The sequence below is a fragment of the Alosa pseudoharengus genome, unplaced genomic scaffold (assembly GCF_046254945.1).
Source record: "Alosa pseudoharengus isolate Yale_2024_CS ecotype anadromous, Long Island Sound unplaced genomic scaffold, YU_APseudo_1.1 YU_APseudo_1.1_scf_13, whole genome shotgun sequence".
Taxonomy (NCBI): Eukaryota; Metazoa; Chordata; class Actinopteri; order Clupeiformes; family Clupeidae; genus Alosa; species Alosa pseudoharengus.
This window is the reverse complement of record NW_027468598.1, coordinates 29,657,459-29,673,388: the sequence shown is the minus strand read 5'-3', so window position 1 is coordinate 29,673,388 and position 15,930 is coordinate 29,657,459. Positions and strand designations below refer to the sequence as shown.

At 41.3% G+C, this 15,930-nt stretch overlaps 1 protein-coding gene across 1 annotated transcript in view; it reads right to left on the bottom strand.

The window, feature by feature from the left end:
- Positions 1-13,393: 13,393 nt before the first annotated feature.
- The window catches only part of LOC143121398 (uncharacterized), a 37,329-nt gene continuing 34,792 nt past the window's right edge, over positions 13,394-15,930 (bottom strand). Inside the window, exons 4-6 of the mRNA XM_076281757.1 lie at positions 15,008-15,331; positions 14,832-14,936; positions 13,394-14,647 (exon numbers count right to left, since the gene is read on the bottom strand). Coding sequence (XP_076137872.1) covers positions 14,433-14,647; positions 14,832-14,936; positions 15,008-15,331 — 644 coding nt within the window. The 3' untranslated portion in view covers positions 13,394-14,432. The remainder of the gene's footprint in view (positions 14,648-14,831; positions 14,937-15,007; positions 15,332-15,930) is intronic.

Genomic DNA, 15,930 nt, shown 5'->3' with positions numbered 1-15,930 from the left:
TAACGTTAGCTGCTAGTTGATCCAACAAGCATGGATGAGTTGTAAGTTAGACAGTACAACGTACATAGACTGTACACATGCCCGAATTTAATGTAGTACAATTTCACAATGAAACATTAACGTTACATAAATAATTGCTTGCTTACCATTAAGGTGGAGCTGCGAACTTGTCAGAGTGCTGAACACCGTTGGTCTGACTGACTGAACTGTTGCTCAAAAATGATCTCCCGCCGGACAGTTCAAACGTCGTCGCGCGGTGCACGTTTCAATCACCACGTCAAGATTTCCCAGTAAACCATAAATCCATGACTTTTCAATATCTTTTCAAAATGATGATTTGGATGGAAAATCAACATAATATCAATGTCACCTTGCTATCTGGGAGCTTAACTTTGTATTTATGTGCAAAAAGAAAACAGAAAACCCCAACTGATTTTCCGCCATGTTTTTTCAAAATTTTCAAAAAGCTGACAAGTGAGGGAGGAGTCAGATTTATTACTGTGTTATGATTCGCAGCAAGTTTTTATTACTGTAGTTTGACTATTTTTGACCATAATTCATAGCGAAACCACAGCAACATACTGTATTCACAAATACAGTACACATTTTCCCCAAAAACAGCAGTGATGCTGTGAAAATCACAGAATCTTGTTACAGTGTGGGCAACTCTGTTAGCAAAATCTAGCCCCAGTTTCCGACCTCTGACTCACACATTACGTGACATGAATGACGGTGAATGATGATGTTTTCACTCGGAGAAAGGTTTTTCCGAAGCCCATGAATGCTAGGAATATGAGTCTGATACTGCTCCATTAGGACGTAATTATGGGGCGTGTTTCAACCAATACAGGGGGGGAATGCCTCTGCACTCAATTGGATAGACCTAACCAATCAGAGCAACAAAATAGCTTACCGTGAGGTGTAGGAAGAAAACACTCGAACCATCCTTCTTCTCCTATATCCCCTCCGTTTTTAAAAATAATTCTGTTGAACAGTGATATGCTACAAGCATGTTAAACAGCTGGGAAAGGCTGTCGCAAATCCCTCGAACAGGTGGTCAATCAGAGATTTCAAACGAACGAGGGAACATGTTGCAATGCAACAGCACTGTTTTCCCCTTGAAAGTGAAACCACGAGTTTTCCCACATCTCAACTTTGACCAACGTTTTCAGAAATAATCGTTTTCAGTGATACAACCTCATTAAATAATATGAATTTTCAATATGGGTCTTAAAAGCCATGTATCCTTCTAGCCACAGCATTTTTGTTTCAAACATAAGACTAATCTAAGCGTGCTCAGATGACGTGATAGACCAGGCACTGTTGCTCACCTGTCCATCATCGTAAAGCCTGATTTGATTGGTCCGATTCGATATAGGGCGAGCATACTTCCATCACAATGAAGCAATGCCAGACCGAACTTCCCGACCTCAAATGTTGTGGGCGGGACTCGGAATGGCACCCAGGCTAATTATCACCCCAAACAGTTCAGAACATAGCCAGACCATTCCAACGACACCCATGTGATCATAGCTTACTACAGAATTCAGAGGAACTGTCTAGGATTAAAGTCAAGTCACTCATGCTTTTGTTACAGTACGTAGTGTGTGTGTGTGTGTGTGTGTGTACTACATTTAAAGGAGAAATACAGCGATTTTTCATATAGATCTCTTTTTATTGAGGTCATGAGTACTGTTGGTATGAACCCCCCCCCCCAAAAAAAAACTAAACAAAAAACAATCAGTTTCATCTAGCTCGAGTTGCCTAGCTCGAACAGTTACAGCTTCCAGGTAGCTACGGTGCTACACTCTGGGGGCATGTTCATGAGCCCCCATGTTCATGACCCCAGAGTTTAGCACTGTAGCTGCCTGGCTGCTTTACCAATTGTTTTTGTTGTTTTTCATACTGACATTACTCAGTGACCTCAAGAAATGGAGATCTATATGAAAAGATTTCTCCTTTAAAAGTAGCTTATAGAGTAGCTTGTAGCTTTGCTCACTACATTTTGCCCATCACTGTGTATGTTGCATCAGATCTCCCTTTCTGTGTGTATGTAAACATTTGTGTGTGTGTGTGTGTGTGTGTGTGTGTGTGTGGTTGTGTGTGTGTGTGTTTGTGTGTGTACAAGTAATGCCTACATTATAATACTTGGTGAAGTTACCTTAGTAAGAGTGTAATGGTAGTTTCATGTGCCACAGTGTAATACATGATGATGTTGCATCAGATCTTCCTTTGTGTGTGTATTTGAACGTTTCCCCTTATTCTAGGGGTGTGTGTGTGAGAACGTTTCCCCTTACTCTAGGAGGTGTGTGTGTGAGACGTGCTACATTAAGTAATTTGTGAAAGTCTCAGATAGGCCTATCTCGTCGTACTGTAATAGAGAGTGATATTGCATCAGATCACCCTCTGTGTTTCCTGTTTGCACACGAGCAGAGTTTTATACACCCACACTTAAACACACACACACACACACACACACACAGACACATTCATATTGGCATACGCACACACACACATAGGCATACACACGTGCACACGCACAAACACACACTCAAATACCACCACATAAATGCACATGTACTAATGTACAATCAAGCACATGGGACCAAATACACACACACTGTGGACACAAGGTGTGGGAGCAGCATGCTTGTGTCTAAAAATCATAATGTCCATCAAACAACGTACTCTGTCAACGTGGCGGTGTCTAAAGATAATTGATACACAATAAGTGATAGGTACAGGTACTACTAGGGCTGCAACTAAAAAAACTGTTGATTAGTTGTTTTGGGGATTTTGCATCTTGTTAAATATAGAGGACACAAATGTAATGGGATACAATGACATTTATTTTGATTGGAATACTCAAAGTCACAAATGTCAGACATGATAACTTTACATAACTATAGATGACATGAACACTACAGTACTATACAGTAAAAACAATACAGTAAACATAATTGTAATTCCAGTTCACCTAACCTGCAAGCATACAAACATCACACATAATATCTTCTCTGACCAAATATCTGGGGAAGTATGGTCTTGAATGGAATATGCAGTGGTATCCGTGGTACGCCTCCACATCAATGTTGCCATGGACCCCTCTTCCATCACCTAGAGGAGAGTTGCATGTGTGTGTGTGTTATGTCCTGGTGTGTCTGTGCTGTGCTTTGACCTGTTCTGTCCTGTGTCTGTCTGTGTGTGTGTGAGCTGTTGCAGGAGGCCCTGGCGGTGGTGTAATTTGCTAGTCTGCTGCTGCCATGATTGGTGATTGGGTGTGCGGCTGTATAAAAGAGGCCTGTTCCCTTCCTACGGATCTACGCTTACGGGCCTACGGGCTGTGCTCTTTCGCCCGCCATGCTCTGCCCAGCCACCCTTGCCGTCAGGGGCGTCAGACTGGGGGTAAAACCATTAGTTGTCAGGGGCGTCAGACTGGGGGTAAAACCTTTAGTTGTCAGGGGCGTCAGACTGGGGGTAAAACCTTTAGTTGTCAGGGGCGTCAGACTGGGGGTAAAACCACTACTGATTATAGAGGCCCAAGGGGAGAGGGGGCCCTAGAAAAGTCTGGAATATATTTTATTGTAATAAAAGGAGGAACATGTTGAGAAACATGGGGGCCCATCAGGACTGCCTTTGTAAGGGCCCAGGATCTTGAGCTATGCCCCTGCTTGCTGTCATTGCTGATTTTGCCAGAGTGAGAGGCTGGCATGGCCTTGACGCGAGGCTTCGTCGTTAGGCCTTGTTTTCGGATTATGTTTCTACTTTCCTACCTTTTTTTGTTTGTTGTACTTTTGATTTCTGAGCCAACGTTTTATTTTATTTTCATTCTTATTATTATAAATTCACTTTTTGTAAAATAAAAACACAAATTTGACCGACCTTTTCGTTCATCCGCCTTGTTGGAGGTTCTCGTAATCTCTAGGCCCTACCCTTTTGTTAAGTGTCTCACCCCTGTAGCCTATTGTTCCTCTGTGCTCTATACTCAAGGAGGCAACCGTCAGGATACAACTATAGGCAACTTTTATTCATTTTTCTTCTACCTAAATACATATCGTAACACCTCCAATTATCACCCATTTCGTTTGAAAATTCTAAAACAACAATGTTTTTTAATACTTTAAAATAACATTTTTTTCAGTAGCCATAGGTGTGTAGATTTGAACAAAATTTGGTTTGGTTCTTACCGGGCTTTTACTGCCTGAAATATCCGATTTTGTTTACCGCACATGGAGGTTAGTGCTGGTGGGTCGTCTACTTCCACCGTTTCAATGGGGCACATGAACGGTTTGACTGAGAATTCTCGTCGCTACTTCAAAATTCTACTGGAGCTCCAAGCGGATTTGTACACGCAGCCTTACAAGACTGTTTATAGCTCTTCGAGTCACGGTAAAATGTAATTTTTGCTACATAGCTAATTTAGATACACTTATGTTGTGGGTGCTTGCGTTTCTTTAGGAAGCCGCCGTCTTGGTTTGTATAGAAATGAATAGTAAGTGACACATACACATAAGAGGACGGAAACACGGGACTGGTGGTAATAGGGGGCGATCCGATAGATATCATTGTCAGTAGAGCGGCGCCAGGTGGCCATAACCTATGGAAGCATATGAGTAGCTTTATTCAAATGAGAATGCAATCTGCAATATGCAATTCAAAATGACATTACATTATGCAATTGCCAATTCATTATGTAATTTAATATTGCAATTTGCAATAATTTCCAACAAATTGTATTTTAATTTGCAAAGTGACAATGCAATCCTAAAATCAATTTGAATAATTTTGGTTAAAAAATAGAATAAACATGGATTGAATTGCATTCCATTTTGCCATGGTACTTCAGTCTCAAAATTCAAATGGCAATTCCTTTTGCATTTCAATTTTCAATATTCAGTTTAATCATTTAACTGTCAATTCGTTTTGCAATTTAATATTTAAAGTGCAATGTAGGATTGCATTTTTAAAACATATTTGGCAAAACTGTCAATGCCAGCTTGAAAAGATTTTGGATTATTTTGGGCAAAACGTTTTGCCATCGTTTTGAGGCATTTTATTCAAATAGAAAAGAAATAGCGCCCCCCGTGATTGCATTGCACTTTGGTCACGCTCTTTGTGTTGCAAAATTCAAATGGCCATTCAATATGCCAAACGCATTGCAATCTGTCAAGTCTCTCGTCAAGGCGGGAACTAGGCTACGTCACTTCCGTGTTTACGTCTTACCCAGTTAATGCTTGCAATGGAGAAGTTTGCAGCTGCACTAAGGCTGATTATGTAGAACACCACCGTGTCAACGAGTCTGACTCAACGGACAGATTACTGAAAATGGACGACAGAGTGGGCTATCTAGCCCTAACGTTACTTGTCCGAAATGATGTCAACCTGGTCCGTTCAAAGATTTCTGAGGCCTTACAGCTAATGGGCGCTAGACGGTGGGGAGACCTTCTGTGGATACCACTGGAGGGAATAGAGGGTTACCTCTCCTATTAGGGAGATCGCGGAGCTCTTTGGAGTTCACAGGACAAGTAGGGCTAGATCGCCCACTCTGTCGTCCATTGTCGTTAGTTAGGCTAAAACTCACAGCCTTTCCTTGCCCTGCTCTCTCTCTCTCTCTCTCACACACACACACACACAACGGAGACTCCCCTCCGTGTTCTGGCTAGCCTCATAAGCAAACCGGGGGGTGCGGTCGCTCCAGGCCCACGTTTGGCCAAATCTATCTCGCTGAATTGTTGTATACGATGCTTATTTGTAGGCTACTAATTGCTGGGGGGAGGGATGCTACTAAAGATGCCGCTGGTTGGCAAAGTTATCAGCAGCAACATAAGAGCCTTAATAATGTAAAAACACAGCTGGGTCTCGCGGACACTAGGCCTACTCGCGGTCACGGTTAACATTATTCATCAACTGTGACATGATATGTTTGCGGCGCCAACACCCCCCCCCCCAAAAAAAAAAAATGTGCCCCCTTGAAAATCGCAAATGCCCCCTCTGTCACTGTACTCTACAGCCGGGTCTGTCGGCCAGAGACTGCAAACTCCTCCATTGCAAACGCTAGGTAAGAACAGAGAATGTCTAATTCGTAACATTAGCCGTAGACGGGCTCTGGTAAGAAGACGTTAACACGGAAGTGACGTAGCCTAGTTCCCGCCTTGACGAGTGACTTGACAGATTGCAATGCGTTTGGCAGATTGAATGGCCATTTGAATTTTGCAACACAAAGAGCGTGACCAAAGTGCAATGTAATCACAGGGGGCGCTATTTCTTTTCCATTTGAATAAAATGCCTCAAAACGATGGCAAAACGTTTTGCCCAAAATAATCCAAAATCTTTTCAAGCTGGCATTGACAGTTTTGCCAAATATGTTTTTAAAATGCAATCCTACATTGCACTTTAAATATTAAATTGCAAAACGAATTGACAGTTAAATGATGAAACTGAATATTGAAAATTGAAATGCAAAATGAATTGCCATTTGAATTTTGAGACTGAAGTACCATGGCAAAATGGAATGCAATTCAATCCATGTTTATTCTATTTTTTAACCAAAATTATTGGAATTGATTGTAGGATTTCATTGTCACTTTGCAGATTAAAATACAATTTGTTGGATATTATTGCAAATTGCAATATTAAATTGCATAATGAATTGTCAATTGCATAATGTAATGTCTTTTTGAATTGCATATTGCAGATTGCATTCTCATTTGAAAAAAGCTACTCATATGCTTCCATAATAACCAGCCAGTACAACCCCTAGACTGGCACCTAACAAAATTGGAGGCATTTCCACTTCATTTTTCTCGGCTAATTGTTTTTGGCTAGGTCTTGTTTAGGTGCTTACCTGAGGTGTCAAATCAATGACAGTTACATCTTGGGAGGAATGAACACAATTTTGTCTTTTCACTATTTCTCTGATACCAGAAAAAATAGAAGGAAATGGCACAGAGGAAGGCTGAAACTCTCTTTTTAAAAACAATGTTTTGCATTTTGCTGTCCATTGTGTAATGATTGATTAAAAGCACACAGCGATTTGACAAGAATTTGTGATGTCTGAATGCAAAATTTGCTTTTGCTGCATGTTTTAAAGCGACACCAAAGAACTTTCCCTCTGTCGCACCCACGCTATTTGTTTATCCAGCACCGGCTCTGCAAATGGGCTTCCCTATGTTCCCCAGGTCCTATGTTCCCCGCTCGGGGTTAGGGTTAGGATTAGGGTTATGGTTAGGGTTTTAAAAAAGGGTCCTATGTTCCCCGGTCCCATACAAAGCGGGGAACATAGGACCCGGGGAACATAGGTACGCTCCCCTGCAAATAACGATGTCCACAGACAAGGTAGAATATTTTGCATGACTTATAAAACTAGATGTACCGCGTAGCGGTACAAAATATGACCGCCGCTCAGTCCTGCACATCCATTCCGCGAAAATAAATCATATTAATGAATTTGTCTCCATCTTCTACTCCATTCCCCACTCTTGAAACTTTTGTGTATGCTTGTTTGAAATGTGTGTTTGCACACATTCCGCACACAAAGTAGCCTACTGGCGCTGCAAAGGTGAATAGATTTGTTTCTGGGCCAAAAAATCTGTAACATTGTTATAAAACCTTTAAAATCTCTAAACAATCACAAGTAGGGCAGTTCATCACAGTCCATCCATTCCACTGGACTGATGAAAGGTACACCTGTAGGCTACATTGTATTTGGGAAAAGCAGAAGGTAGCAGCATAATGTATTTATTTATTTATTATTAAACAAAACAATCCCTGTCAGTTCCATGCAGTTTTCAACAGCTATCAAGAAGAGAGGTCATGTCATGGATTTTTGTGAATGTTTCTTCTTCTACATATGCATAAGTTTAGTCATCTAGTTCAAATGATATTCAGCTTTATTGTCAATGCACAAATGAAATACCAGTAGTCTAAAACAAAATGCCGTTTTTCCCAGTGGTGCAAATAACTGACATGTCCAAAGGGCCTTCATGAAATGCGTTGCGAGACTGTTCATACACATTTTAACGGGCAAAGTTGAAGAGCTACTCTCCGTTATTGTTTGTGCAAATAATATGCTGATTCATGTTCCCTTGAATTTTGCAACCATGAGGTCAATGGTTAAGCTCAATCTTTTGATTTTCACCCAGCCTAGTCCATGGTAGGCGCCCGATAGAAATATTGTTTAATTTTGCGATTGAGATATCCACGCACTGGCGCCCCCCCTGCGACGTGTTCGCCCCCCGGTTTTAGAGCTATTCTAAATGCAAAAATGCATAGAGGGAGTTATGACAAAACCGTGACTGTTAACAAACTATAAGCTATATAAGGTAGGCCCTATGCTAGGCCTATTACACAACACAAATTGTCGCTAGGCTATGCTGGCGACCCAAATAAAATCTCCGTTGGAACCAATGGCTTACACCTTACAGTATCAAGCTGCCACCTCTTGGCGAAAAAGTTAATAGTTTTGCATATCAGTAGTAATACATTTCACGTAGCTGTGAATCACGGAAAGGGCGAATGAAGTGGACACTTCTAAACGGAACCCAACCCACTGTACAGTAGCTCAAGGTCTGTGGCTAAAGCAGCCATAATGAAAGCGTTATCATTGTTTGGATACTTCACACACACGTGTTTTTTTAATCGCATAGACTACAACTACCAAGCTGGAATCAAAGCACATCGACTCCCCTCTCACACCCTAAACACGCACTTCGAACAAACAAAAAGCGCCTCAGTCTCACGGAATAGCCATAGGCAAAACTGTATCTGACCCTTGTAACGTTGGTACTAAATCATTCATCGCAAAGAATGATTTTTGTAGCACGTGCAACAAATATGTGTAGGTACAGCCCTGCCCTGAATACATCTCAACGTGCGCTCTAAAACATCTGGTTTAAATGGAGATTGTAGATCATCACGGGATCATAGACAGGTTATCTTTCAGGTAGCCTATATATTTTCCATTAAAAACCATCACGTAGCGAACGTGTTGTGGCTAACTCACTTAGCTCCTGTTAGTAGCCTAGGTTATGGTCATAAGCAAATGAGATGACAGTCGAAAGATACAATTAGTGCTGTTATCGATTTGCTTGGTAGCTTATAAACGCATTTATGGTTTTCTACAAATACATCAATAATCAAATTGGCCTCCATCACTCAACCATGCTAACGGTAACATTATTTTACCTACGTTCTGCTATTGATAGGATTAACGTAGCCTACCTGCAGTAAAAAACAAGCATGTCCGATAAACATTCTCAGATTTATTTCGGCTTCAAGAGGAAATGGGAATTACATGTCATGCAGAAATCATCCTACCCTTAGACGTTTTCTGCGGTAAACTACTGTAGCCTACAGTCTTGTCCTTGTAGGAAGCATAGTGTCTTTCCAACCCATTTAAGATTAACTTCCAACAAAATTACGTCTCACTGCAACGATGCGCCATCTAGTGGACAAACGACTACTTATCGCCAATACTGGAAATGCAGCCATGATGATGATGATGAATATTTATTTTGGTTTTCTTTTAATCCTACTGAATTTGTAATTATGTATCGGCCGTTCTAATACCGATAGTATGTGGGTGCCTGTGTGTGTGTGTGCATGTGTATATGTGTGCACCACCATCTACAGGCCAATGAGTGTAGAGTCACTAAATGTACACATAACTTAATTTTTTAGACCCCCCCATGGATGAAATTCTACGAAACTTGGCATACCCCCAGAGAATGTCAGGTTAATCATACACATAAAATTTGGTGCAGTTCTGAACGTCTTTACTGAAGAGAGGGGCGATTAAAGCAGAATGATATTGCATTTTCATTTTTTACCGGGGGGGTGCAAATCACAAATGAGTGATTATGGGCTAAGTTGATGTGGGCCCTTGAGACCAACATACCATAAAAATTTCTTCATCCTCGGTGCCACGGTTCAGGTAGTTATTGAGGAAAAACTGCATTTTTTGGGTTTCGGGGGGCCCAGCGCGGAGGGGGAGTGGCCCCCGGGGACCAAACGAAATTTTTCCGTAAAAGTCTAGTGGGGCTACATACCCACCAAATTTCATGTGCCCTGGTGTTTCGGTGCCCCGGGTATCGTTGACCAAAATTTCAGGAAGTAGATGACGGGAAAAAAAAAAAAAAAAAAAAAAAAAAAAACTTTGACAATCCCTATATGACCGCTTCGCTAGCTTCGCTAGCGGCGGTCATAATTATGATGTATTGCAACATCAGATGCAAGTCAAATTTGTAGTTTCTTATGTCTCATTCCATCGAACTACAGATCCGCTACCCGATCTGGCAAACTTACATAGTGCGGTTATAGCCGATAGAGGGCTGCGAAGCGAATGCAGAATTGCTGTTCACCCTGTTACGAGTTGATGAACCACTGAAACGATTTTGGAAACATTATTTTAAGGTACAAAAATCTCTTTGGTGTTGCTTTAAATGTTTTAGTGTTAGTCTTTTGCAAGCAAAATGTGCCATTTTGGCCAGAGTGCTTCTCTGTTTAGCACTCTGTTTTGAAAACATGATGTCATAGTTGACTTGTCCACCTTATCTTCTTAGTCCCAGTCGTCCCCTTACACATTGTTGTGCACACCAAACTGTGATCCTGACCCCCTTTAGAGTTAAATATCTGATTTCGGGGTTATCAGATTGGTTACATCTTAGGCTACAAGTGTTTTGAAGTGTGCATTTTGTGTGCAGATTATTGATGGTGCTTAGTTTCAAATTATGTGTCTAATGTATGTGTTTAGTTGTATGCAGAAAGAGTGCTGTAGAATTTCAATTTCCAACATGGTGAAAAGATGACCATGTAAGTCTAAGGTTGATGGTCAATAGATAATATCTAGTTGACTCAGTGGTTTCAGTAACTGTGCCAGAAATACCCGCTCTTGTGTCTTAGCAATTGCAAAAAAAAACAAAAACCTGTAATCGCTCTCTCTGTGTCCAAACCCACCCACGCCAAGCACATTCCACAATGCACTGAGCTCTGTAGTTCCCACAGCATAGACAGCACTGAGGCTCCTTAAATAGTCTACTAAAGGGCTCTATCAGAGAGACTGTTCACTCAGCCTGTTCTGGGTGATTGGACATTTAATGTCAATGTGGAATGAAGTACTGTATGTACTCTGGACACAAGGGCTCTAACTGTGCCTTACTTGACCGAGTGTGATGTGGTGTGTGTGTGTGCTTGTGTGTGTGTGTGTGTGTGTGTGTGTGTGTGAGTGCATGTTAAAGGAAGAGGGACCATAAATATGTGAACAGCTGCAGATTAGAGGAAAAGCACACACGTACACACACACACTCTCACACACAGACACGTCACATATGCAATACACTTGTCATCTACTGGCCATCTAGCGAGTCATGTTTACATATCCGTTTATTGTTTACATTTGATCAAGTCAAGTCCATGTAAAAATGACACAAAGAAGAAAAAAGGTCTTAAACAGTGGTTTTATACTACATACATTTCCCCCTTAGACTGCATTTCCCCCTCTACTAGTTAGCCTACATTTTCCCGTTCACTCCAAGGAGAATTCCATCCTTTTTTTACATAGTTACAGTGCTATCTTTACATCTTGGGTAATTCCATGGAAAATTACATTTTTGTAACATCCATATCGCCAATAAAATGTGATGGTATGGTATGATGTGAATGATTACATGACATTTGAGCATTTGCTATTTTTGGCTGAAGAATGTAAATGAGAAAAAATGCTCAAAAAATGAATGTTATCATTCACATCATGCAAATGCCAAGGCATTTCACTGGCGTTATGGATGTGACAAAAAGTCCATTTTCCGTGGAATTGCCCTCTTACATATGGTGGTTGCTATGCCAAACAAAATGGTTGCTATGTTTTAAAGGGAAACTGGGCAGGATTATCTATATTTCCCCCTCTGCTGGAAAAATTGTACATTATGCTATTTCAAACTGTGGAAAAAAGGTAACGATAAAGCACATGGATTTGTTTACAAGCTAGTGAAATGGTTAGCATAAGCACAACAATGTGGATGTTACAAGGTAAGAAACACGATTTAAAACGAGTTTCTTGTTTCTCACTTCTCTTTCCAGGACGGTAGTCTCAATGTTGCAAGGTTGGTTCTCCGCCTGGGGAGGCTAGGGGCAGCGGGGAAAGTCACCATTTTCACTGGAACAAGTCATTTAACCATCCAAATGATTTCTAAACGGGTTTATTACATTGAAATAGTTGCCAAGTTTCCCTTTAAGTCATATACTTCTTTGGACATGACTTCATATCTTAAACTTGATTACCCCCCTTGACCATGAGGCTGTTAAGGCCAGAGTGGACACCCACCAGGAGCCTCAATGCTCTGCTGCTCCCTGCAGCACCACAGGGGAGTCAGGGGGAAGAAAGGTTGTGCTATACTAGAGTGACCTCTGCTGGATGGCAGTAGATGGTGCAATGGTGCCTTGGTTCAAAGTCATTTTCTGATTCTAATAAAAAAAACGTATCCCATAATTTGCCGCTGCACCCTTAAATATATTCATAATATTGAGGAATTCTTTACTTTCCTTCACTTTACATTCAGATTAATGAAGCAATATATTCATAATATTGAGGAATTCTTTAATTTCCTTCACTTTACATTCAGATTAATGAAGCAATATATTCATAATATTGAGGAATTCTTTACTTTCCTTCACTTTACATTCAGATTAAAGGAGAATTCCGGTGTGATATTGACCTAAAGTTGAAACATGATACCGAGTGTGAACGTATGTCTCATAGCCCATCTTGGCTTGTCCCCTGCACTCCAAAATCTGGCGCTAGTTAGCCGATGCTACCAACAGCTTTTTCAATGGTGGTGCTTCGGCATCGAGCTAGCTATGCATATAAATCGTCTTGTAAGTAAACTACCAGTGCTTTTTTAAAGTTCTCAATGTCTCGTTTTAAATGTCAGGGCCCTCGGAAGTCTACCAATGAAGTGTGGAGATACATTGAGCCTCGTAAATGGTGTAAAACAGTGATTTATTTGCATGGCTAGCCCGATGCCGAAGCACCACCATTGAAAAAGCTGTTGGTAGCATCGGCTAACTAGCGCCAGATTTTGGAGTGCAGGGGACAAGCCGAGATGGGCTATGAGACATACGTTCACACTCGGTATCATGTTTCAATACACTTTAGGTCAATATCACACCGGAATACTCCTTTAACAACAGCACTATAACTTTCTCCTTCAACTGTTATTCCATACATTTTCTAATCATACTGAGAGTAGCTAAGGTAGACAAAGGAGGGTTCTCCGTCGTTTGGCGACAATCCGGTGCAACCAGGCCAGGACAGATACTTTAGAGAGGAGAGACGCCAGTGCAGCTCAGATGTCTTCTTAATTTTCTTTATTCTTTACTAAAAGGTGCAGAACATTATTAAACTTTGACTAACGTTTCGATGTAGTCACATCTTCATCAGAGTCCTTGGAAGGAATGGGGGGTAAGGCCCTAATAAGGATTAACAACAGGTGTGATTGAGCATAAAGGGGGCGTTGGCTACCTGAAGATACACCCAAAGCTACCAAGGAGCTAAAATTAAAACCAGTAAAATACATGCCAAGTACATTATGTTTTTCCCTCAGGGAAAAAATACATAAATTAGCACTTTATTATTTAGATGATATAATAGTTTATTTAGCTTCACCAGAGGAATCAAAACTAATGAAAATGGAAGAATACAGTAGTTTCAGGATACAAATTAAATGAAAATAAATTCTTAATTGCAAAACAAATATTCAAACTTTGATATAAAAGATTGATATAACTACTGGTTCTAACCGGAGGGTTGCCGGTTCGATCCCCGACCAGTAGGAACGGCTGAAGTGCCCTTGAGCAAGGCACCTAACCCCTCACTGCTCCCCGAGCGCCGCTGTAGCAAGGCAGCTCACTGCTCCGGGTTAGTGTGTGCTTCACCTCACTGTGTGTTCACTGTATGCTCTGTGTATTCACTAATTCACGGATGGGATAAATGCAGAGACCAAATTCCTTGTATAGTATACTTGGCCGAGAAACCTGATTTACATTTTACATAATAAAATACTTGATTCATGCAGCAGCTTACAGTGCTGGTTTAGTTAAAACAATGCATAGGCCTTCATACAATGCATTCTGACATTGTATGATGCTCAGCATGCATTGCTTTAGCACAGCACTGTAGGCCTGATGGTAGACCTGAAGACAACTATACCAATCTAAACAAATCATAGGCAGAGCAGGTTATCAATAAGGTGGGTAACACCCAGAATAGGGAACAGGTGGTGATCAAACTTGGCAGGAAGGAGGAAAAAGCACATTGTGGACCAAAACAAAGGCAGACAGTCAAAACACAGAGAGCCAGCAGAGGGCTACACATGAACAGAGTCTCAGGACAGGGATACTGACAGAACAGCTTTTAATCCACATGTACCAGACCGGTCTCAATTATAGTTTTGATAGATGTCATCCTCTTCATAGTCGTTTTCTACGGCAGTTGGGCGACACAGCTCTTCTACATTCACATAGTCTTCTTCCAGATCTCCATCAGCCTCTTTATCATGATCCCTCTGGTCAGCAGACATGACTGCATTCATATAGATGTTCTCATCTTCATCAGGTGACCCACCTTGTCCATGACCATATGAGTTCGCAGAACCTGTTCAAATGGAGTGAATGAACACATTCTTCATGCACAAGTGGAGAAACTTGTTCAGGGTATTTGCCAATTCAGATGTTACATTATAATGGTTTAATATTTCAAAGCATTAGGTCAATACATTACACAAAGATGTAAGATAAGTAATACATTTATTTAATTGATGAGATGATTTCTGACTCACTGTGTGAAAAACACTTTTTCTTCACCAGGTAGAAGATCACAGGGATCAGCAAAAGCAGGAACAACCCTGAAATCACTCCAGATGCAATGATAGGCGCCGGGGAGGCTGGAAAGGAACAGTAAGTTACAATAGCAATCAACAAACAAACAAATAATACTCAAGTGCTGGAGGTTTACCTCTTACGATGACTGTCAGTAGTGCTGTCTGTGTTGACTTGAAGGTGCGGCTGGACACAGTGACCTCATAGACACAGCTGTAGCTGCCCTGGTGGGAGTAGTCTGCCTCAGGAATGTAGAAGGAGGCTGAGTGGTCGACGGCGAGCTGAGTCCTGGTCCTGTTAGACCCATCAAAGATGAGGTGGAAGGAGCCTCCTTGGTGCTGTGGCTCAGTAGAGCAGATGAGGGAGAGGCTGTGGCCCCTGGTCACCTCTGGCCCCTGAGGCCCCCAGAACAGCCCGCCATCTGGGGCACTGAGAGAGATGTTGGGCTGCACAAGCACCACTGGGAAAGGAGGCAGTTTATCAGTGGAGGATTAGTATGAGATGACACGTGACTAAAGGCTAGAATGGCTCTTTATGTAAGTCAACGATGCCTCCACAAATTCCTTAATAACCACAAATGTATTGTAATTATTGAACTGTGTTATACATTGCAGATCTGGGTTTGCATTTAAAAAGTGAAACATTTCACATATTATAAGATGGAAGTTTTCATATAAAACAATATCCTAACTGCTAATATCCTAACTCCTTATGTCTAAATCCATAAACATTTACAACATTACTTAACAAAACACAGAAATATTTGCATATGACATATGATCACATTACCTATTACAGAAAGGCTGACAGTAGCACTTTGGGGGGATGTGAATTCACGTGTGGAAACCCTTGTTTGATACTGGCAGTAGTAGGCTCCTTCATGGATAAAGTCCACTTGAGGAATGGTGAAGAGGGCAGAGGTTCCAATGGAGATTTTTGTCTCTGTAAATGACCCAGAGAGCTGCTGTAGGGTGAATGTACCATCCAGGTACTGTGTGGAGATGGAGCACCTCATCTGGGCAGACTGACCCCAAGAAACCTCTTTACTGGTTCCCAGTG